The sequence below is a fragment of the Lithobates pipiens genome, unplaced genomic scaffold (genome assembly GCF_037356315.1).
Source record: "Lithobates pipiens isolate NorthernLeopardFrog02 unplaced genomic scaffold, aLitPip1_a1.2 Scaffold_18, whole genome shotgun sequence".
In the NCBI taxonomy this organism is placed as follows: domain Eukaryota; kingdom Metazoa; phylum Chordata; class Amphibia; order Anura; family Ranidae; genus Lithobates; species Lithobates pipiens.
Window position 1 is genome coordinate 192,470,262 of NW_027507758.1, and position 24,688 is coordinate 192,494,949.

The 24,688-nt window shown below is 43.2% G+C and overlaps 1 protein-coding gene across 1 annotated transcript in view; it reads left to right on the forward strand.

Moving 5' to 3' along the window:
- The window catches only part of LOC143987614 (uncharacterized), a 68,082-nt gene that overhangs the window by 9,481 nt on the left and 33,913 nt on the right, over positions 1-24,688 (forward strand). The window contains exon 2 of the mRNA XM_077486484.1: positions 19,528-19,578. Within this exon, the coding sequence (XP_077342610.1) occupies positions 19,576-19,578 (3 nt within the window). The 5' untranslated portion in view covers positions 19,528-19,575. The remainder of the gene's footprint in view (positions 1-19,527; positions 19,579-24,688) is intronic.

A 24,688-nucleotide genomic window follows, 5' to 3' on the forward strand; every position in this document is an offset into this window, starting at 1 on the left:
ATCCTCCTCTTCTCGGACCCCTCTTTGCTGCTCCTAGCTCCTCCCTTCTTTGAGTGCCCCTCAGCCAGCAGCTTGCTACAAGGGGCACCCAAGCTGAGTCAGAGCTCTGTGTATCCATTCAAACACAGAGCCCAACCATGGCCCCGCCCCCTCTCCCCTGATTGGATGACTGACTTTGATTGGAGCCAATGGTGCCGCTGCTCTGTCTCAGCCAATCAGGAGGTGTGTCCTGGATGGCTGAGGGGATCGTGGACATCGCTGGGGAGAGAAGGGACTCAGGTAGATAATAAGGGGGGTGCTTTATTACAATATTGCACCATCTTAAGATACTTTCAAAACAGATGGGGCCTGACTGCAGTGAGTAGCTCTGCTATCTTATCGTCGAAGACCTGCTCCATGAAGTTAATAAAGGGTTCTGTATGTCCTCTGGACAATAAACAGCTGAAGTTTTCTCTGAGAGGCTGATCTTGAGATTAACAGAATCCCATGCAGTACCTCTAACCATTTATCTGGTATATTCTGGTATGTATGTCTAAAGACCATTGCACTCTTCATTTAAAGCATATTTGACCTAATATTTGTGAATTAGGCCATTATACAGCAAAGAAATGCACCCTTTGTATGATCAAACATCAAATAAATCCTCCATTATCAGTAACAATATAACATTGGACTATTTTTCATTTGGAACCTAATTACTTGGAAACAAATGACTTGGAACCATTTAACTTAATAAACCATTATAATACAGTTACCGTATTTGCCGGAGTATAAGACGACTGGGCATATAAGACGACCCCCTATTTTTCAAGTGAAAACATAGGTTTTGGGCAATACTCGTGGTATAAGACTACCCCCCTTCTGAGGCAACACCATTTAAAAAAAACATTAGAACGATTAAAAAATACAAAGCAAGAATGCCAACTACTCATCCGCCATGCTGTGTTATGTCATAAAGTAAATCAAACAAAACTAACACAAACAGAGATCTATTGAATGCCACAACTCTGGAAAGTAGAATTTTTCACTAACCAAACCTATACCACTTTTGGGTTACATTCTATGGGAATTGTCCACCAAAATGCATTTAATAACCCCCCTGTCATATGTCCCAGATTTACCTGTCCCTCTTGGGTGCCTGAGACCTCAAAGGCAAATAGCAGGATGTATAGTAGTTGGAGATCAGTGAATGGATTTACCCAGGGAAGTATGGTGAGCGGTGTATTATTTTAATGAATACAACGCCTGCTTGGATTGGCAGAGGCTGTAGCATCATCAGCCCTTGTCTCTCTCTCTCTCTCTCTCTCTCTCTCTCTCTCTCTCTCTCTCTCTCAGCAGGCTACTCTATGTAGCCTGCTCGGATTGGCAGTGGTTGTTACTCCAATCCAAGCAGGCTCTGTATTCATTAATAGAATACATCGCTTGCCGGGATTGGCTCAACGGCGTATACTGTTTGTTGCTGAAGCCACATACAGTATTAGCAGACATTTGGGGGCTGACATCCATCGGGCAGCATTGTATACCCAGCGTATAAGACGACCCCCAATTTTTGGGCATTTTTTTTAAGTGTAAAAGGTAGTCTTATACGCCAGCAAATACAGTACATAAATTATGTAATACCCCCTCTGCTTTCAAATAGCAAATCCCTCCAAAATCACCACTGCTTTGTATTAAGAAATATTGCACATGAATGATGAAATTTAAAAAATCCTTAATATTCCTTAATATATCCCTTCCAATGTTGAAGGGAAGTAAGCGTAGTGTGTCTGTCATCTGCTACATTAAGTTTCTTTGGCCAATTACTGCATCTACAATCCCCAACATTGCTTGTGTATTTGTGCTTCTTCAAAAGAGCTTGAGCAGCACATCTTAAAATCCAAGTCTGCTTTGACATTTTTGCCTAGGAGAGACTTTGCTGATGCATTATAACTTCTTTGTGTCTTGTTGCTCTGCTCAGTCTTGCCATGGTCTATGACCAGTGACACGAAGCTGACCTCCACAACCTCACCTTAGTAGCAGATTTTTGGCTGTTCCTCACCTGGTTTTAAGCATCCTACACAGCTGTGTCTGTTTCAGTTAATTCCTGTGTTTCAACCTACATATGAAATTGATGATCATTAGCACCTGCTTGGAATAATTGGTTGATCATACATTTGACTCTAATCCTACAAAATCCCTGATTAGTGTAAGAACTGATGATGGTTTGAAGCCAAAGGGTAGTCACACCAAATTCTGAAGGTATGAAGGTAAACTTGTGCTTTCAATGTATTAATTTAAAATGGCACTCCAACGCGCTCTCAGAAAACAGCTGTGTTGCAAAAATACTAGTTTTATGTAGAAATACTAAATGAAAAACTAATGCAGGGCTTGAAATGTTAGTTGAGACATAAGGATAGAGGCAACTGTGGCAGTTATCAGCAAAAGCATTGCTGTCTAATGTAGTGGTTACACTTCTGAAGCCTGCAGAGTAACACTACTGTCCTAGAACCTTCTCCTTCAGTCTACACCCACCCCACAGCCTACGCAGACCAACGGTATCTGCTAACTTATGTACAGATGATGGGCTAAAAATCCTTTGCTACACCATCCTCTTGGTCCACAGCAACATTGACCAATGGTTGAGAGTTCTCACATTGCAAGGCCAAGTTCTTTCCCTAACCACCACTACTCTCTACCAAACCAGGTTTACACTGTGTACCTGGTATTCAGGATCCTGTACAGCAGCACCCTTGTAGCATGTTATGAGTTGCACCTGTCCAGCCGCCTATGGCCCAATTGTGTATTGGTCCACCTTACACACTGCCACTCAGGTATTCATCCTCTTTAAATAAAACCACTCCAGCCAGAAGCAAAGCCCATCTTTTTTTACTACTGCAATTAAAGAGTACAACTTCCAAGGCAATACAGGCACTTCAGATGTCAATCCAGTAACCCACTATCTTCTGGCACAGTGTTAGGTCCTTGTTCTCCTTGAATCAGTACTGGAGGTCTAGTAACTCAAGGCACACAGCTGGGGAAGCCTGCAGAAAAAAAAGTTAACTCTTTGCTACATCTCTTTCTCTAGTCAGATACACAATTCTCTCTCTCCACTTTCCAGGACTCCAACTTCCTACCCTATATATGGTTTTATGCTAGATAGGCAGTAACAACAGGTCATATCCTGCAAAGGAGGAGCCCATAGCTATGTAGTACCCCTTCTTGCATGCCTCAAATGTAATTGTTTTGGGAAACAGTTAAATCTTTAGTTGGTAATTAATTCAAATCTTTTTGGATAAAGTGGGGAAGAGTTAGAACCCCTGTTTGACTTTAATGCCACCCGAGGCTGTGTGAGAGAGCCTTCCCCTTTCTTTTGTCCTAATGACATTTTACCAATAGGTAAACAGTAGAATCCCATTTGTCTGTTTCCAGCATTTTCCTCACTTCCTGCTTGGTGAAGCTGTTGTTAATGGGACAGAAAATGAAGGGAAATCTCTCCAGAAAAGCCCTGGATCGATGTAAAAACTAGACAGGATTCTAATCCTCATTCACCCTCTCCATAAGGTTAAAAAAATGTTTATTGCTTGGGATACTGTATTTTTGCATAGCTCTAGCTAAGTTGTACAATATGACTATATATGGAAGTTTAAAATACAGAAGTAAGATTCATGTATTCGCTTCAGTAAGGTGTGTGCATATGTTTGTAATCATTTGCGGCCATTTTGTAAGCCTTTAAGAATGTGGAATGGCTACATTTTTATCTTAACACCAATGCTGTATTTGTTTTAATCACATACACAGAAGGAAACATGTTGTGCTGCTGTTGTGATGCTCACAAAGAACTTCTATTATAAATAGAGACAGCTTCAGAACATTTACAGCTGTCATAAGTTGCTCTAATCAACTCCCCTCTTTCAAAAATGGAACTCTCATTTGGTAGATACTAACGTGTTTACCTTGAATGCCTCGGCAGATTCAGAAGCTATGACAACTGTAAAATCTAAAAATCTCTTTCTTAGTTAAGGTAGGGGTGGCAGTGGAGAGCTTTCTGTAGAAAATATGGTTTCCAATTTTCTGTAATCTATCTAGCTTTAGCTCTGCAGGCTCAGACCACCTCCAGTACACTCAGTGCCAGGACGAAGATAGGGAACACAGTTAACAAACCGATCATCTGTATACATCATCCACTGCCCATGCACATGCTTTCATGCACTTAATTGTCTCAAAGTGATAGGATACGTAGTGAATTTTGAAAAGAATTAATAGAATTTAAAGACATTTTCAGGTGTTACCATGTTTTTGGTGCATTCTAACTGGTATTTATTAATTGTTGGAGGCCAATATCAGAAGAGTAGGAGTTTGCCCAAGGTGAGCACACACCTACCCCGTTCCCTGGTACAACCCAGCACTTATTTTTGGTCACTATCATTGACAAATTGTGAATTATTATTGTTCTATAAACTGTGGAGCTGCAATAAAGGTTTGGGATAAAGATAAGTGGTTTCTAGTCACTGTGTTAAAGCTAACGTTTAGTAACTTTTTTTTTCTCACTGACGTATAATGAAGAATGTCCAATATGCTTCTCCAGTGATGCCCGGTTCTCTTCGCAGTGCTGAACTTCTGTCACTGCTAGAATTAATAGCTTCATGTCTAATATTTCATCACATTGAAAAAGCCTCTGACAGACGTCTGTCACTTTATGTCATCTCTCTGTCCTTGCATTGCTTTCACAGAATGCAACACATTCTCTGAATGTGGAAGATGATACTTTAATTCATCAGCTTTTGCTCCATTCACAGTGGTACATTGTGGTACATTCTGTGAAAATAATGCAAGGACTTCTGTCCTTGCACCCCTTGAAACTTCTTCAATGTACTGCAATGTAAGACCTAAGCTAATAACCCCTGTAAGTTCAGAACTATAAAGAGGACTGAGCATCCCCGGGGTGAATATTGCCACAGGAACCATCAGCCTGGATGGTGTGGGACATACTTCATTATGAGTTGATTTTTTTTGTTTTATTAGTTTCAAATAATAATTCTCTTGACAAGTTCACAATTGTTTTTTACTTTAGAATTATATCTGTATGTATATGACAGATGGGGTTTTCAACAATTTAGCTTCCATAAATACATTTTAAAAGAGGCCTTATTAATGGGGAAAGTCTAAACACAGACCAAAAAAATTACCCACTTGCATTTTATGCTACAAGGTGTGTCTAGAATTTTGTTATCACAGGATGCCATTTTGTGAAGTTGTAGGAATGTGAAAATGTTACATTTTTACATTGTTATTGCAATATTATTTGCCTGAAACTTTTTTTCCGTCTGCGGATTGGATGACGATGGACACTACGGTCCGTCGGCACCCAATCTCCCATAGGGTAGAGCGGCGCTGTGACAGGTTCGTCCCTGCACAGTGTACAGAGACGGACTTGTCCTCTGCCTGCTCAGCGGAGATCTGCTCAGCGGAGATCACTCCGGCGATCCCCGCTGAGCAAGCGGACATCCACGGGGCGGTTCCGCCCCATGTAAAAGAGGCCTTATACTGGATGCATTCACAGAAACAGATACAAGCTTATAGCAACAATCCACTCCCCCCTTCTCCAGGCAACTGGGGTTTGCGCTGTCCCTTATGAACTAGTACATGTTAAGTACGCAGTGGGGTTGATTTACTAAAACTGGAGAGTGCAAAATCTGGTGCTGCTCTGCATAGAAAGCAATCAGCTTCCAGGTTTTATTTTGTCAAAACTGAACAAGTTGGAGTTAGAAGCTGATTGGCTATCATGCACAGCTGCACCAGATGTACACTCCAGTCTTAGTAAGAACCCTTTCACACTGAAGCGCCACTAAAACTGCATTAAAGTGCTGGTCTTTTTTGCAGTGTGGCACTTTTCGTGCCTTGGCAGGGTTCTTTGTTGTTGTCACGTGACCTTAAAGAAAGGAAAAAAGACCAGTTTTGTGGCACTTTTAAGGTGCTTTGGAAGTGCTGCCCATTCATTTCAAGCGCACCGCCCGAGTGTGAAAGCACACATTGCAATGAATGGGAGGCAGTTTTCAGGCAGTTTTCAGAGGCCATTTCTAGCGCTAAATGCCTAAAAAATTGCTCAGTGTGAAAGGGGTCTACATCTACCCCAGTGTGTTTGCTCCCCAACCAGAAGTTCGGGAAGCAGCACTGTGTGATCTGGAGTTGGTGATGGTGATTAATAAATGTGTTAGGGCTCTTTCACGCTGCCGGCCAGGGAGGCAGTAAAAATGGATGACTGAATTGCAGTTTTACTGCCCCCTGGCCACCCACCTAATTCCATCATTGCAGCTTGACAGGGTTATATATATTCCTTGGCCACAATGCTTTGTTTTATGGCCGTGCCATTTCTAATTCAGGCTAATTTCTAATTCAGGCTGCAGAGTTTGACAGGTTGCACCTCCTGTAAAATTTGCCCATTGAGATCAGTGGGGCTGCACCACAACGACTAACCAAATGCTTGGCTCACAGTTGCAATGCAGTCCTGCAATGTAAAATTGGCATTTGGAAATTTCAAAAAAGTGAACGAAAAAAAAAAGTATTAGGAGGCAGCAGTGGCACTTCCTTAATGCCTACCAACTGCTGCTATGCCACCTTCTGAAAAGTGATCTGCCGCATATAGCTTTTCAAAAACCTTTTGTGCCCACATATCCTGCAATTTATGTGCTCGGGAATGTTTTACCAGATTGCTTAGTATGCATTGCTTGAATAGGAGCATTTAATACTACTTTAATCATATAAACAGAGGCAGTGATTCATAAAGAGTCTCTAATTGTATTTGTTGCAGAATAAACTGCAGCATATGAAAACTGTGTAAAGTAAACTTGTCACAAAGTGTAAGTAATTCCAACTGAGTATGTGATTCAATTAAATTGATAAGCAGAAGTTATATTCCAACAAGCTGAAAAATATGTGTGTGAGTCCAGCACTGGAAGCCCTTGCTTTAAGTTTCACATAAAATATATGCAAACCCAATCACAAAAATCTCATATAAGCTTAACAGATAATGTCATTTCAAAAGTCATTTTCAATCCTTTGAAATCTATAGGTTTCATTAAAATACCATCTGGTATCCTGCCATGAAACTCTTTGTTCATGCACTTTCTTTTATAGGGTGACAGCACTCTATTCCTGTCTTCTAATTGTGCTCCTGCTTTGTCACCTTGTTACATGGGCTTCCATGAGAAGCTACAAGTGGACGTTTCAGCAGCATGATCCACTGTCATCACCATCAAGAAATCCACCCTGAGCAATGCCTTGCAACCATTATTGGAATATGGGCACTCACCCTATGTTCACACCTAGGCATTTTTTTGTGTGTTTTGCAGTTTTCAGAAATGCACTACAGTCCATTTAACATGGTTTCCTATGGTACTGGTTCACATCTATGCGTTTTGTGGCAGGTGCGTTTTTGGAAAGGGTTGGGGACTTTTTCCCCCGCGATTTGCGGCTAATAGACTTCAATGGAGCTGCACCAGAAATGCAAGTGGTAAATTTTTAATGCGATTTTTGATGTGTTTTGCGGTTCTCCTTCCCGCCATCTCCTCCCACCATCTCCTCCTCTAGCTGTCTCTTCCAGCTGTCTTCTCCTTCCTTCCACCTTCTCCTCCTCGAGCTGTCTCTTCCTGCCCCTGCCTTCTCTTCCTGCAGCTGTCTTCTTCCTTGCCACCGGTTACCAGCTAAATATTTTTTTAAAAGCTGCTCTTGTTCTGTTGATGTCTTCATCTGTTTTGTTGTTGCCCACTCTCTGCTGACTCTCATATAGCAATGGGGCATGGCCATCTGATGACATCACCCAGGGAGCCCGCCCCTTGAAGACGTGGGGATGAGAAGACAGTGGGAAGAGATAGCAAGAAGAGGAGACGGTGGGAAGGAGTAGACGGTGGGAAGAGACAGCTCAAGGAGTTGATGACGGGAAGGAGAAGATGATGGGAAAAGATGGCTACAGAAGACCTATTAATGAGGGAATTGTAAAAAAACGGTTCATATGTTTTCATTACATTTCACTGCTTTTTTGGTGAATGGATAGGGGTACGATGTACCCGACACACACTCACATGGGGGGTGGGCGGGTTCTGGGGGCCCCCTTCTTAAAGGGGGCTTCCAAATTTCGATAAGCCCCCTGCCCACAGACCCTGACAACCACCGGCTAGGGTTGTAGGACGAGGCCCTTGTCCTCATCAACATGGGGGCAAGGTGCCTTGGGGTGGGTGGCACAGAGCAATCACCCACCCCCCCATGTTGAGGGCATGCTGCCTGGAATGGTTCGGGGGGGGGGCGCTCGCTTGTCCCCTCTCTTTTCTGACCTGCTGGGTGGCATGCTCGGATAAAGGGCCTAGTATGGATTTTCCTGCAGCTGTCTGAATCCATGGTAGACCTGAAGGGCCTGGTATGGACCTGGGGGGAACCCCGTGCTGCTTTTTTCGTGAATTTTTAATTTTTTTTTACATTCAGCTTTTAGCGGGGAACCCCGCCGACAGCTGATGATTCATTGGTTGCTAAGGATGCGGCGGCCAGCTTCCTGGTCCCCTCCTTAGCAACCAGCTATATACAGTGTGTTTTACAGTCCATTTAAAGAGAAAAAACCCCCATAAAACTACATGCAAAAACGCATAAAAAACGCTGGTTTAAAGACACAAAATGCACTGAAAAACATGCCTGAAAAACACATCAAGCGCAGCTGCAAAGAAGTGAACTAGACTCAGGCAGAATGTGGCTGTAGGAGTTCAGCAGCACTTAGATGCAGCAAAGGTTTAAAAAAATCAATTTCTCAAAAAAAAAAAATGAAAAAAGGAAATTGTCCATGACACTCAAAGCAAACTGGATGTATTTCAGTTAGAGCATACACCTACTAAAGCGACTCTGTTGCTAAAATTAAAACTAAAATAAAAAAGCTCTGGTAAAATTATAGCCTTTATGCCAACCTGCCTGGGTTGCAGTTTGTAGAATCTTCACTACATAGTTACAGAGTAGGTGAGGTTGGAAAAAGACACAAGTCCATCAAGTCCAACCTATGTGTGTGTCAGTATTACATTGTATAACCCTGTATGTTGCGGTCCTTCAGGTGCTTATCTAACAGTTTCTTGAAACTATCAATGCCCCTCGCTGAGACCACTACCTGTGGAAGGGAATTCCACATCCTTGCCGCTCTTACAGTAAAGAACCCTCTATGTAGTTTAAGGTTAAACCTCTTTTCTTCAAATTTTAATGAGTGGCCACGAGTCTTGTTAAACTCCCTTTTGCAAAAAAAGTTTTATCCCTATTGTGGGGTCACCAGTATGGTATTTGTATATTGAAATCATATCCCCTCTCAAGCGTCTCTTCTCCAGAGAGAATAAGTTCAGTGCTCGCAACATTTCTTCATAACTAATATCCTCCAGATCCTTTATCAGCTTTGTTGCCCTTCTTTGTACTCGCTCCATTTCCAGTACATCCTTCCTGAGGACTGGTGCCCAGAACTGGACAGCATATTCCAGGTGAGGCCGGACCAGAGTCTTGTAGAGCGGGAGAATTATTGTTTTATCTCTGCAGTTGATCCCCTTTTTAATGTATTCCAATATTCTGTTTTCTTTGTTAGCAGCAGCTTGGCATTGCATGCCATTGCTGAGCCTATCATCTACTAGGACCCCCAGGTCCTTTTCCATCCTAGATTCCCCCAGATTTTCTCCCCCCAGTGTATAGATCCCGAATAAACTAGTGTTTTTCCTATAACACATATCAACAATATCCACTAGAGTCTATAAAAAATCCATTCTGCAACACGTACTAAATGCCGCTAAATCATGCATTCCCTTGTTCTGGAAGCAACAAAACCCCCGGACCTCTGTGACTTGCTTAAAAAAAGTGTAAGAGATAAGAAAAATGGAAAAATGTATTCTTACAGCACAAAACAAACATGAGACATATAAAAAGACATGGGATCTTTGGAATATGTTTATATTCTCAGAAGGACAAGCTTTATACGGAACGTGAGTCCTGAGAAGCAAAAGACAAAGTAGCCCTGTTGTTTAGGGCCATGGCTATGCCTAACCCTTGTCCCTATCCGCACCCCCCCTTTCTTTCCTTACCCATATCCTTCCCTTTTCCCTCTCTCATCTCAAGTCCATCGAGTCCAACCTGTGTGTGTGTGCGCTTTTAAAGCCTCCTTTAGGCTCGATTTACATCTATGCATTTTGCTTTTGAGTGTTTCTGCAGTGCTTTTTGCGATGCTTGCCGCGTTTTTTGGACACGTGTTTTTGCCGAGTTTTGCGGTTTTATTTTATTTTATTTTTTTTACAGTGTGGTTGCTTAGCAACCAGCTATATACAGTGTAAAAAATGAAAAAAAAAAACGCAAAACGAAAATTGTGGCAAAAACGCAGTAAAAACGCGGTTTGGATGCAGGTCCATTGACTTCTATTGCATGCAAAACGCTGCATTTTGCATGAAAATAAGTCCCCGACCCTTTGCAAAAATGCAGAAGCACAACAATGCATTGATGTGAACATGTTCCTTAGGAACCCATGTTAAAAAATTTCCCTGCAAATGCTAAATGCATCAAAAAACGCATTAGTGTGAATCAAGCCTAAAAAAAGGTTCTTGTTTTTAAGTTTGACCCACCTCAAATGTCAATTTGGAAAACATGCTGTCAGATTGCATAACCTACTAACATCATAAATCCTTCAGATACTCTTCTGGTGAGATTCCAACATGTGCAAGCTAGCCAATGTCTTTATTAGATATGCAGACCCACTGATGTAATTAAATTTAAATGATATACACTATTGAATATGAACTAGAGGGAATAAGGCTCTATGACAGATAGGACAGAACTATTAACTCTACACCCCCATGTTTTTTATGAGTTATGAGTTTATGAGTTTATGAGTTATGGCAGGTAACTCATAAGGTATACTCATAACTGAATACTAATTTTGGGCGGATTGGACCTTTAAAGGTCAACTCCTGACTTGGAAGTAAAAACACCTTCTGTAAGGATTTGGAAACAATGGGTCACCTAAAATGCACATGATGCATGATACATCTTAATAAAATTGTTTCCTATTAAATACAAATTCCAAATCAACTCTTAAAGACAGCACAGGCAGGCATCTTTCTCTTGCAGTAATTCCTTCAACCTACTTACAGTGCCTTGTAACAGTATTCAGCCCCCTTGGCATTTTTCGTGTTTTGTTGCCTCACAACCTGGAATTAACATGGATTGTTTGAGGATTTAATTTACAGAACATGACCACAACTTTGAAGATATTTTTTTATTGTGAAGCAAACAACAAATAGGACAAAATAACAGAAAAAGTCAATGTACATAACCATTCACCCCCCTAAAGTCAATTGTTTGTAGAGCCAACTTTTGCGGCTGTCACAGCTCTAAGTCGCTTTGGATAAGTCTTTATGAGCTTGCCACATCTTACCACTGGGTTTTTTGCCCATTCCTCCTTGAAAAACTGCTCCAGCTCCTTCAAGTTGGATGGTTTGCGCTTCTGAACAGCAATCTTTAAGTCTGACCACAGATTTTTTATTGGATTGAGGTCTGGGCTTTGACTAGGCCATTCCAACACATTTACTGTACATGTTTCCCTTTAAACCACTCAAGTGTTGCTTTAGCAGTGTGTTTGGAGTCATTGTCCTGCTGGAACGTGAACCTCCATCCTAGCCTCAAATCACACACAGAGTGGTACAGGTTTTGCACAAGAATATCCCTGTATTTAGCACCATCCATCTTTCCCTCAACTCTGACTAGTTTCCCAGTCCCGACTGCTGAAAAACATCCCCACAGCATGATGCTGCCACCACCATGTTTCACTGTGGGGATGGTGTTCTTTGGGTGATGTGATGTGCGGGGTTTGCGCCAGATATAGCGTTTTCTTTGATCGCCAAAAAGTTAAATTTTAGTCTTATCAGACCAGAGCACCTTCCTCCATACATTTTGAGCGCCTCCCACATGCCTTTCCACAAATTCAAAAACGTGCCATTTTTTATATTTTATTTTTTTCTGGCCACTCTGCCATAAAGCCCAACTCTATGGAGCGTAAGGCTTATTGTTGTCCTATGTACAGATACTCCACTGTGGAACTCTGCAGCTCCTCCATGGTTACCTTAGGTCTTTGTGATGCCTCACTGATTAATGTTCTCCTTGCCCAGTCTGTGAGTTTTGGTGTGCGGCCGTCTCTTGGCAGGTTTACTGTTGTGCCATGTGCTTTCCATTTGGTTATGATAGATTTGATGGTGCTCCTAGGGATCATCAACGATTTGGATATTTTTTATATAACCTAACCCTGACTTGCACTTCTCAACTATATTGTCCCTTACTTGTTTGGAGTGTTCCTTGGTCTTCATGGCAGTGTTTGATTAGTGGTGCCTCTTGCTTAGATGTTGCAGCCTCTGGGGCCTTCAAATATGTAATAACAGATCTTGTGACACTTAGATTGCACACAGGTGGACATCTTTTCACTAATTATGTGACTTCTGAAGGTAATTGGTTGCATCAGAGCTTTTTATGGGCTTCATAACAAAGGGGGTGAATACATACGCACATGCCAATTATCAGTTTTTTATGTCTGAAAAATAGTTTTATGTATATATTTTTCTAATTTTAATTCACCAACTTAGACTATTGTGTTCTGATCCATCACCTATAATTCAGTTTAAAAAAAACATTGAACTAAATGCTGTAATGTAACAAAATAGGTAAAAAGCCAAGGGGGGTGAATACTTTTGCAAGGCACGGTATGTTAACCACTTTAGCCCCGGACCAATTTTCAGCCTAAGGACCAGAGGTCTTTTTACAATTTCGCACTGCACTGCTTTAACTGGTAATTGCACGGTCATGCAATGTTGTACCCAAACAAAATTTGCGTCCTTTTCTTCCCACAAATAGAGCTTTCTTTTGATGGTATTTGATTGCCTCTGCGATTTTTATTTTTTGCGATATAAATGGAAAAAGACCGAAAATTTTGAGAAAAAAATATTTTTTCTACTTTTTGTTATAAGAAAAATCGAATAAACTCAATTTTAGTCATACATTTAGGGCAAAATTTATTCAGCCACATGTCTTTAGTAAAAAAAATGTCAATAAGCGTATATTTATTGGTTTACGCAAAAGTTATAGCGTCTACAAACTAGAGTACATTTTCTGGAATTTACACAGCTTTTAATTTATGACTGCCTATCTCATTTCTTGAGGTGCTAAAATGGCAGGGCAGTACAAACTCCCCCTAATTTAACCCCATTTTGGAAAGTAGACACCCCAAGGAAATTGCTGAGGGGCATGTTGAACCCATTGAATATTTTTTTTTGTCCCAAGTGATTGAATAATGACACAAAAAAAAAAAAGTTTACAAAAAGTTGTCACTAAATGATATATTGCTCACACATGCCATAGTTATATGTGGAATTGCACCCCAAAATATATTCTGCTGCTTCTCCTGAGTACGAGGATACCACATATGTGGGACTTTTTGGGAGTCTAGCCGTGTACGGCACCCCGAAAACCAATCACTGCCTTCAGGGTTTCTAAGGGTGCAAATTTTTGATTTCACTCCTCACTACCTATCACAGTTTCGAAGGCCATAAAATGCCAAAATAGCACAAACCCCCCCCCCCCCAAATGACCCCATTTTGGAAAGTAGACACCCCAAGCTATTTACTGAGAGGCATGTTGAGTCCATGAAATATTTTATATTTTGCCACAAGTTGCAGGAATATTACAATTTTTTTTTTTTTTGCACAAAGTTGTCGCTAAATGATATATTGCTCACACATGCTATGGGCATAAGTGAAATTACACCCCAAAATAAATTCTGCTGCTTCTCCCGAGTACGGGGATACCACATGTGGGGGACTTTTTGGGAGCCTAGCCATGTACGGGACCCCGAAAACCAAGCACTGCCTTCCGGATTTAAATATAAAACGCTACCAAAAAAAACTGTTAGGCCGCGTACACACGGGCGGACTGTTCGCCCAACCTTGTTCGGCAAACAGTTTCATCAAACAGTCCGCTCAAAATTTGCATGAGCGGACTTGCCCACACACGAGCGGACTGTTTGACGAACAAGGTTGGGCAAACAGTTCGCTCAACTTTTGAAATGAACGGACTCGCCCACGTAAGGCGGAGGCAAGTCCGCCCATTTCGAGCGCGTGTTCAGGTAGGCGGGGCCCGCGAAGGAGACGTCGCGGGCTCCGCCGCCTGGAATGGGCTTAAAGGGGAACCCCAACGCCGAAAAAAATCGGCGTGGGGGTTCCCCCAAAGTCCACACCAGACCCTTGTCCGAGCACGCTACCCGGCCGGCCAGGAAAGGGGGGCGAGCGAGCGCGCCCCCCCTCCTGAGCCGTACCAGGGCGCGTGCCCTCAACATGGGGGGGTGCCTTGGGGAAGGGGGGGCCGCGCGGCCCCCCCACCCCAAAGCACCTTGTCCCCATGTTGATGAGGACAAGGGCCTCTTCCCGACAACCCTGGCCGTTGGTTGTCGGGGTCTGCGGGCGGGGGGCTTATTGGAATCTGGGAGCCCCCTTTAAGAAGGGGGCCCCCGGATACCGGCCCCCCACCCTATGTGAATGAGTATGGGGTACAATGTACCCCTACCCATTCACCTGTGAAATAAAGTACAAATAAAAACACAACACAGGGGGAAAAAATATTTTATTGCACAGCCGGGGGTCTTCCGTCTTCGGGGGTCTTCTCGCCGGACTCCTCCGCTATGTGTGTGTAGCTCTTTTGCCAGCGGAGGAGTCCGGCTTTCTTCCTCCCCGCCGCCGGCCTCTTCTCCCGACTTCGGGGGTCTTGTCCCCCTCTTCGGTTCTTCTGCCGGGCCACCGCGCCTTCTTGTAGCTCTTTTACAGGCGGTGGCCCGGTCTTCTGTCGCCGTCGCCGCCTTCCGTTCTTGTTCTTCTTGTTCTTCTCCAGGCGATGTTGACACGTCGCTCCCTCCGGCCGGAATGCCAGAGCCGCCCTGCGCTGTGACTTATATAGTGACAATGGGGCGGGGTCACATGGTATATGTCACATGGGTTGATGTCACATGGTGACCCCGCCCCCTTACGATGTCATAGTCCCCATGTGACATCAACCCATGTGACCAACCCATGTGACATATACCATGTGACCCCGCCCCATTGTCACTATATAAGTGACCGCACAGCGCGTCCCCGGCATTCCGGCCGGAGAGCTCGTCGAGTCAACATCTCCAGGAGAAGAACAAGAAGAACAAGAAGAAGAACACGAACGGAAGGCGGCGACGGCGACAGAAGACCGGGCCACCGCCTGTAAAAGAGCTACGAGAAGGCGCGGTGGCCCGGCAGAAGAACCGAAGGCGGCGACAGAAGAACGGAAGACGGCGACAGAAGACCGGGCCACCGGACCAGGCGCGGTGGCCCGGCAGAAGAACCGAAGAGGGGGACAAGACCCCCGAAGTCGGGAGAAGAGGCCGGCGGCGGGGAGGAAGAAAGCCGGACTCCTCCGCTGGCAAAAGAGCTACACACACATAGCGGAGGAGTCCGGCGAGAAGACCCCCGAAGACGGAAGACCCCCGGAGCTGTGCAATAAAATATTTTTTCCCCCTGTGTTGTGTTTTTATTTGTACTTTATTTCACAGGTGAATGGGTAGGGGTACATTGTACCACATACTCATTCACATAGGGTGGGGGGCCGGTATCCGGGGGCCCCCTTCTTAAAGGGGGCTCCCGGATTCCGATAAGCCCCCCGCCCGCAGACCCCGACAACCAACGGCCAGGGTTGTCGGGAAGAGGCCCTTGTCCTCATCAACATGGGGACAAGGTGCTTTGGGGTGGGGGGGCCGCGTGGCCCCCCCCTTCCCCAAGGCACCCCCCCATGTTGAGGGCACGCGGCCTGGTACGGCTCAGGAGGGGGGGCGCGCTCGCTCGCCCCCCTTTCCTGGCCGGCCGGGTAGCGTGCTCGGACAAGGGTCTGGTGTGGACTTGGGGGGAACCCCCACGCCGATTTTTTTCGGCGTTGGGGTTCCCCTTTAAGCCCATTCCAGGCGGCGGAGCCCGCGACGTCTCCTTCGCGGGCCCCGCCTACCTGTACACGCGCTCGAAATGGGCGAACTTTCCGAGCGGGAACAGTCCGCTCATTTCGAAAGTACAGCGGACAGGCCCACACACGGGCGGACTGTTCGCTCAAACACAGTTTCAGCGGACAGTTTTTCGGAATTTCCGAAAGACTTTGTCCGTCCAACTGTCCGCTGAAACTGTCCGCTGAAAGCCCACACACGAGCGGACTGTCCGCCCAAACACTGTTCAGCGGACAAGGTTGGGCGAACAGTCCGCCCGTGTGTACGCGGCCTTAGCGATCGCAGGGATCAGGCCTGACTCTGCAAACGCTGCAGTTATGTGTTTAGTGTTTTGTAAGTCACAGTGATCGATCGATACTGCACTTGGGTGGGCTGGGCGGAGGGGCAAAACGCAGGTGCTAGCAGGTATCTGGGCTGATCCCGCTAACAATGCGTTTTTTTGGAACCCTAAACTGCTGGGGATGCTAGTATAGATCTGATCAGATCAGATATTGATCTGTTCAGATTCTATACCACTACGGGAGGTGTATGCTTTGCGCGTGGGTGTTAGCGGTACTGGCACTAACCTAGCGCTGCCTGGGGCAACGCAGACCCTGACCCTAAAACCTAATTGATATCACCCACCGGGTGATCAGGGGGTTAAACCTTTATTGGGTAATAAATGGTGGGTGCCCTGATGCTATAAAAAGCAAACTAACCAGAGTCACCCGTAACACTTATACGGTGATCACTGGTGAAAGGGTTAACTAGGGGCAATCAGGGGGTTCAAATTTTTATTAGGTAGTATATGGGGGTCCCTGGCGCTATATAAAAACCTGACAGGAAACCTAAATAACTAACTGGCTAACCAGCGTCACCAGTGACACTTATACGGTGATCACTGGTGAAAGGGTTAACTAGGGGCAATCAGGGGATTAAAACCATTATTGGGTAGTATATGGGGGTACCTAGCGCTATAAAAACCTGGCGGTGAACCTAAAAAAATAACTAGCTACCTAGCGACACTAGTGACACTAATGCAGCGATCAGAAAAATGATCGCTTAGTGACACTGGCAAAAGGGGGTGAAAGGGTTAACTAGGGGCAATCAGGGGGTTAAAACCATTATTGGGTTGTATATCGGGGTACCTAGCGCTATAAAAACCTGGCTGTGAACCTAAAAAAATAACTAGCTACCTAGCGACACTAATGCAGCGATCAGAAAAATGATCACTTAGTGACACTGGCAAAAGGGGGTGAAAGGGTTAACTAGGGGCAATCAGGGGGTTAAAACCATTATTGGGTAGTATATCGGGGTACCTAGCGCTATAAAAACCTGGCGGTGAACCTAAAAAAATAACTAGCTACTTAGCGGCACCAGTGACACTAATGCAGCGATCAGAAAAACGATCGCTTAGTGACACTGGCAAAAGGGGGTGAAAGGGTTAACTAGGGGCAATCAGAGGGTTAAAACCATTATTGGGTAGTATATCGGGGTACCTAGCGCTATAAAAACCTAGCGGTGAACCTAAAAAAATAACTAGCTACCTAGCAACACTAGCGACACTAATGCAGCGATCAGAAAAATGATCGCTTAGTGACACTGGCAAAAGGGGGTGAAAGGGTTAATTAGGGGCAATCAGGGGGTTAAAACCATTATTGGGTAGTATATCGGGGTACCTAGCGCTATAAATACCTGGCGGTGAACCTAAAAAAATAACTAGCTACTTAGCGGCACCAGTGACACTAATGCAGCGATCAGAAAAACGATCGCTTAGTGACACTGGCAAAAGGGGGTGAAAGGGTTAACTCTAAGGGCAATCAGGGGGTTAAACCTTTATTGGGGGGTGGTAAGGGGCTACCCTGGAGCTAACACTAACTGCCCTGACACTTTTTACTTTTACAACTGAAACTGAATGCAGTGATCAGTAAATAAATGATCACTGCAATCAGTGACACTGTGACTGGGAGGGGGAGGGGGGCGGGGGATGATCAGGGGGGAGATGGGGGGGGGGGTTTGTGTGCCTGTGTGTGCCTACATGTCAGTGTAGTGTTGGTGCACACTTACTTTTAGTCTTCTCCTCGTAGTCCGGTCAAAAAGACCGCCCCGAGGAGAATGAAATCACTTCCTCCCTGCCTGTGTATACAATACACAGTGGGAGGAAGCTTCTCATTCGCCAGGAGCGATCGAGAGGGGATGGCCAGAAACCAACGGCCATCCCCTCATCCCAGATCGCTCCTGAAGCGAAACGGACCACTGCATCCAGTGGGAGGGGGGTCCGATCGGACCGCCCACCCGCTGGAAGGCAAGCACGTACATGTACGTGCTTGTGCCTCTACATGCCATTGTGATGACGTACAATGGCATGCAGCGGTCGTTAAGTGGTTAATAGGTTCAATTAACATCTAGCTGTTGCTTTTTTTACGTAAAGTGTTAAGGTTATTGACTAATTCTGTAACACACCCACATTAATACTGATTATACTGACAGCTTCCAGATTCCACCTAATGCTTAACATATTTATTTCCTTAAGCCCCAGCAGTTGAATGTTTTGCCAAAGATGATACAGCATGATCTATTTCTTACTTATATGCCTCAGTTGAGTAAGCCAGAAGTCTTATCTGTTATACCACACCATACTACCCAATTTAACTGCTGCAACAAACTTGTTGAACCTCAATAAAAACGTATTACATTAGGTTGGACATTTCATACGGTTTGTGGTAGTGTGGTACCCCACCAGCAGAAGGATGCAGGGTTCTCAACCAGGCAGGTTGAGGGGCTCCAGGGGAGTTGTTTATTTGGGACAGAACTGGCTTTTCAGTTTCCTCATTGCTTACTAAAGTCCACTTTGGGACCTGGAGCCCGGGGATTTCGTAGCGATCCGGGTGGGATGAAATTCCTAGTCCTGGGTTCGGGTTTTGAGATCCCCAGCATACTGACTGGTCAGGTGTGTGCTGGGCTATTTGTAGACACCTGACCATGGTTCTGGGCTCCACCCTCCCAAGGAGTCCAGCCAAGCAAGGGAGAAGTGTACATGTCTGCACAGTTTGGTCTGTCAGAGCAGAAAGAGGTTCCAAGCCTGTGGGTTGGAACAGCAAGGAAGCTGGAAGAGTGCTGTGGAACTTCGTTATAGAGCTGAGAGGGCTGAAGCATTAGCCTGAGCAGCAGTGCTGCTAAAGAGAGTCAGGTGGCTTGGTATTTTCTGTTCAACTTACAGTGTTTGCTGTGGAAAGCTGATACCCCTGTGTGGGCAACCCTTCTGTTATTGGACTTGTTTTCTTTTTTTTTTCATTTAATAAAAGTGGGCCAATAAGCCCTTTAAATGGCATGACTGGCATTGACTGACTCACTGGTGTGCTCTACACAGAAGCTAAAGAACCCCCCAATATCACAGGTTACACATATGGTGTCCTGTGCAACAATTTTGTTAGATTACATTTTTCATTTGTACTATACTACAATGTTTTTTTTTGTATGTCATGTTAATATTGCTGCCTTTTTTTTCTTTGTTTTAATAGATATGAGAGAAAAACAACCCAGTTAAGTGTGATTTTTTTGCATACAAAATGGTAAGTGACTAACTTTTACTTGGAAAGTAACAAAATTAATTTGCAAGTGTTTCGTGGTTTATGATGGTGCCAGTTCTTGACATATTTCACAGATCAGGCTCCTTTCACGCTGAGGCAGTTTTCAGGCATTTTAGTGCTAGAAATAGCATGAAAACCGTCTCTCATTCATTTTAGTGCGACTTTTCACACTCGGGCGGTGCACTTGTGGGATGTTAGGAAAAGTCCTACGAGCAGCATCTTTGAGGCGGTTTGGGAGCACTGTATACAGCGCTCCCAAAACCCCCTGCTCATTAAAATAAATAGGCAGCACTTCCAAAGTGCCTGAAAAGTGCTGCAGCAGCACGTGCGTTTTTAATCCCTTCTTTGGGGTTAAAAGTGTCCCACTAGCGGTCAAAAGCATCACAAAAGTGTCGGTTTAACAGCGGTAAGGCACCACTAAAGCGAGCAGTGTTTTACTGCTAACAGCTGGTGCTTTCATTGTAAAAACGGCCTTACTCTCTGTGGTAATATTGGACGCGTTTGACGGTTGAAATTTGTTATACCTGATAACTGTACGCAACCTGTGTAACAGGTTACAAGTGGACGAAAAAAAAATTTAAACTTTGTGCTACGTAGTCTATTCCAACATAGTTATAGTTAGTCAGGTTGAAAAAAGACACAAGTCCATCCAGTTCAACCTTAAAAACAAATAAATAAAATAAAAAATAATCGTACAATCCAGATGCCCACAATTGATCCAGAGGAAGGCGAAAAAAAAACCCAGCAGAGCATGCTCCAATTTGCTACAGCAGGGGAAAAAAATTCCTTCCTGATCCCCCAATAGGCGATCGGATTTTCCCTGGATCAACTTTACCTATGTTAGTACCTAGTTATATTATGTACCATCAGGAAAGTATCCAGGCCTTTCTTAAAGCAATCTACTGAACTGGCCAGAACCACCTCTGGCGGGAGTCTATTCCACATTTTCACAGCTCTAACTGTGAAGAAACCTTTCCGTACTTGAAGATGAAATCTCTTTTCCTCTAGACGTAAAGAGTGCCCCCGTGTCCTCTGGGTTGACCCTACAGAGAACAACTACACACCAAGTTCACTATATGGACCCCTAATGTATTTGAACATGTTGATCATATCCCCCCTTAATCTCCTCTTCTCAAGAGTGAATAAATTTAGTTCCTCTAATCTCTCCTCATAGCTGAGTTCCTCCATGCCTCTTATCAGTTTGGTTGCCCTTCTCTGCACTTTCTCCAGTTCCCCGATATCCTTTTTGAGAACTGGTGCCCAAAACTGAACGGCATATTCCAGGTGAGGTCTTACTAATGATTTGAACAGGGGCAAAATTATATCTCTTTCTCTGGAGTCCATACCTCTCTTAATACAAGAAAGGACTTTGCTCGCTTTGCAAACAGCAGCTTGGCATTGCATGTTGTTATTGAGCTTATGGTCTACCAAAACCCCCAGATCCTTCTCCACTATGGATTCCCCCAGTTGTACTCCCCCTAGCATGTATGATGCATGCATATTCTTAGGCCCCAAGTGCATAACTTTACATTTATCAACATTAAACCTCATCTGCCACATAGTCGCCCAATTAGACAGTGTATTGAGGTCGGCTTGTAAATTGGAGACATCCTGTAAGGACGTTATTCCACTGCATATCTTGGTGTCATCTGCAAAGACAGAAATATTACTTTTGATCCCAGACCCAATATCATTTATAAAGATGTTAAAAAGTAAGGGTCCCAACACTGAACCTTGGGGTACACCACTGATAACCTTAGACCATTCAGAGTAAGAGTCATTAACCACTACTCTCTGAATTCTGTCTTCTAGCCAATTTTCTATCCATTTACAAACTGATATTTCCAAACCTGTAGACTTTACCTTACACATGAGCCGTGTGTGCGGAACTGTATCGAATGCTTTTGCAAAATCCAAGTTTACCACGTCCACCGCCACCCCTCTGTCCAAGGTTTTACTTACCTCCTCATAAAAAGAAATTAGATTTGTCTGACAACTTCTGTCTTTCATGAATCCATGTTGTCTGTTGCTTAAAGTGTTTTTGTTCAGCAAGAACTCGTCGATGTGGTCTTTTATTAAACGCTCCAGTATCTTCCCAGCTATAGAAGTTAAGCTAACAGGTCTATAGTTACTTGGTAAAGACTTTGATCCCTTTTTAAATATAGGCACCACGTTCGCCCTGCGCCAATCCAGTGGGACTATTCCCGTCATTAATGAGTCCCTAAAAATTAGATACAATGGCTCTGAAATTACAGAGCTCAATTCTTTTAGAATCCGTGGGTGGATGCCATCAGGGCCAGGTGCTTTATCCACCTTTATTCTGTCTAAGTATTTCTGGACCATATCACTTTTGAGCCATTGTGGATCATTTGGGGCTGTGTCACTATCACCCCCATTATGGACATGCGCTCCCCCATGCTCTTTTGTGTACACAGAGCTGAAGAAAGTGTTTAATAAATTAGCCTTCTCTTTGTCCCCAGTCACCAACTCTAGATTGTTTTGTAAAGGGCCTACATGCTCAGACTTGACCTTTTTACTATTAATATATTTGAAGAATTTTTTGGGGTTTGTCCTACTATCTTTTGCAATCTGTCGTTCGTTTTGAATTTTTGCATCCTTGATTTCCTTTTTACATATTCTGTTAATTTCTTTGTAACATTTAAATGACACTAGTGATCCTTCATTTTTATATTTTTTAAAAGCTCTTCTCTTACAGTTTATAGCTTTTTTAACTTTGGCCGTGAGCCACATAGGTTTTGTTTTTAGCCTTTTAAACGTATTGCCCATGGGAACATGATAAATCCTCTCGACAAGTACAAGTTTGCAAAAATAATAAAATGCAGACTGTATGTCTCAGCCTTGAGGTAAAAAATTCTGTTGGGTGAAAAATACTGTATGCCAATCTAATCTTTATTTGGATAGAGTAGGTAAGTCGTTTTTACTGTGTCTTTTCTTGGGAGACTTATCCCTTCTTTCGTCCTAGTGGCCATTATTACTGAGACAATTTTGAGTTGCCATCAAGGGAAGAGGTGAGAGCAAAGATCCATTAGAGACAAATCATTTTTATGGCAGCTTTCTAATGGTGGCCATATACTAGACAAAAAAATCGTTCGAAAATTTGTCATGGTGGCACTTTGATTCCCTGAGCGGCTAGCTGTAGTTCCAGTGTCCACCAGCGGATGTCTCCCAACAGAAAGCAGTTTCTGATAAGAAATCTACACCTGATACTGGCTGTTGGGAGGGTACTTAACCACTTGAGCTCTGGAAGATTTTACCCCCTTCATGACCATGTCATTTTTTTATGCTATTCTGCACTGTGCTACTTTAATTGGCATGGTCATGCAATACTGTACGCAAATTACATTTTTATCATTTGTTTCACACAAATAGAGCTTTTTTTTTTTTTGGTGATATTTGATCGCCATTTGGGTTTTTTATTTCTTTGCGATATAAAAAAAAAAGGTCAAAAATGTTGAAAAAACAAACAATATTGTCTATCTTCTGTCATAACACATATCCAATAAAATCCAATTTCATCATAAATTTAGACCAAAATGTATTTTGCTACATTTCTTTGGCAAATAAAAATCCCAATAAGTGTATATCAATTGGTTTGTGTGAAAGTTATAGGGTTGACAAACTATGGTATATATGCAGTATTTAAAAATGTATCAATTCTGATGTACTGATGGCCTATGTCATTTCTTGAGGCCCTAAAATGTACACATTCATCACAAATGACGCATGGCGAGTTTTTTGAAGTAGTATTTTTTATTTTTATTTTTTTTGTCACAATATTTTTGAAAATTTTATAAAATGTGGCTCACCAGTGCAGTACAACATCATCATATGAATGATATGGGACACTAACTGGTGACAGTATGTTGAAACTTTTTTTTTTAATTTATTTTTTTATTTCAATTTTGTAAACACTTTTTTTTTTTTTTCTGCATGTGCAAACCTGCTGTAGTATATGTACTGCGCCTGGTTGGCAAGTGGTTAAGCCTCTCTCTGCTGATACACCTTGTGACATTGTTTTGATTTGCCTTGCTTGCTGCCAGGTACTGTATGCTGCTTTATCCTGCTCTTGATCTAGCCTTGCATCCTGTACTCTGTGTCCCACTGTCTTAAAGTGTTTGTTAACCACTTTCAGACCGGACCATTTTGCTGGTAAATGACCAGAGGTCTTTTTACAATTTGGCACTGCGCTGCTTTAACTGGTAATTGCGCGGTCATGCAATGTTGTACCCAAACAAAATTTGCGTCCTTTTCTTCCCACAAATAGAGCTTTCTTTTGATGGTATTTGATTGCCTCTGCGATTTTTATTTTTTGCGATATAAATGGAAAAAGACCGCAAATTTTGAAAAAAAATGATATTTTCTACTTTTTGTTATTAGAAAAATCCAATAAATTCAATTTTAGTCATACATTTAGGCCAAAATGTATTCAGCCACATGTCTTTGGTAAAAAAAAAGTCAATAACTGTATATTTATTGGTTTGCGCAAAAGTTGTCACATCTACAAACTAAGGTACGTTTTCTGGAATTTACGCAGCTTTTAGTTTACGACTGCCTATCTCAGTTCTTGAGGTGCTAAAATGGCAGGGCAGTACAAAACCCCCCCAAATGACCCCATTTTGGAAAGTAGACCCCCTAAGGAAATTGATAAGTGGCATGTTGAGCCCATCGAATATTTTTTATTTTTTTGCCTCAAGCGATTGAATAATGACAAAAAAATAATTTTTTTTTTTTTTTTACACAAAGTTGTCACTAAATGATATATTGCTCACACATGCTATGGGCATATGTGAAATGACACCCCAAAATAAATTCTGCTGCTTCTCCTGAGTACGGAGATACCACATGTGTGGGATTTTTTGGGAGCCTAGCCGCGTACGGGGCCCCGAAAGCCAAGAACCGCCTTCAGGTTTTCTAAGGGCGTAAATATTTGACTTCACTCCTCACTACCTATTACAGTTTTGAAGGCCATAAAATGCCAAGATGGCACAAAACCCCCACAAATGACCCCATTTTAGAAAGTAGACACCCCAAACTATTTGCTGAGAGGCATGTTGAGTCCATGGAATATTTT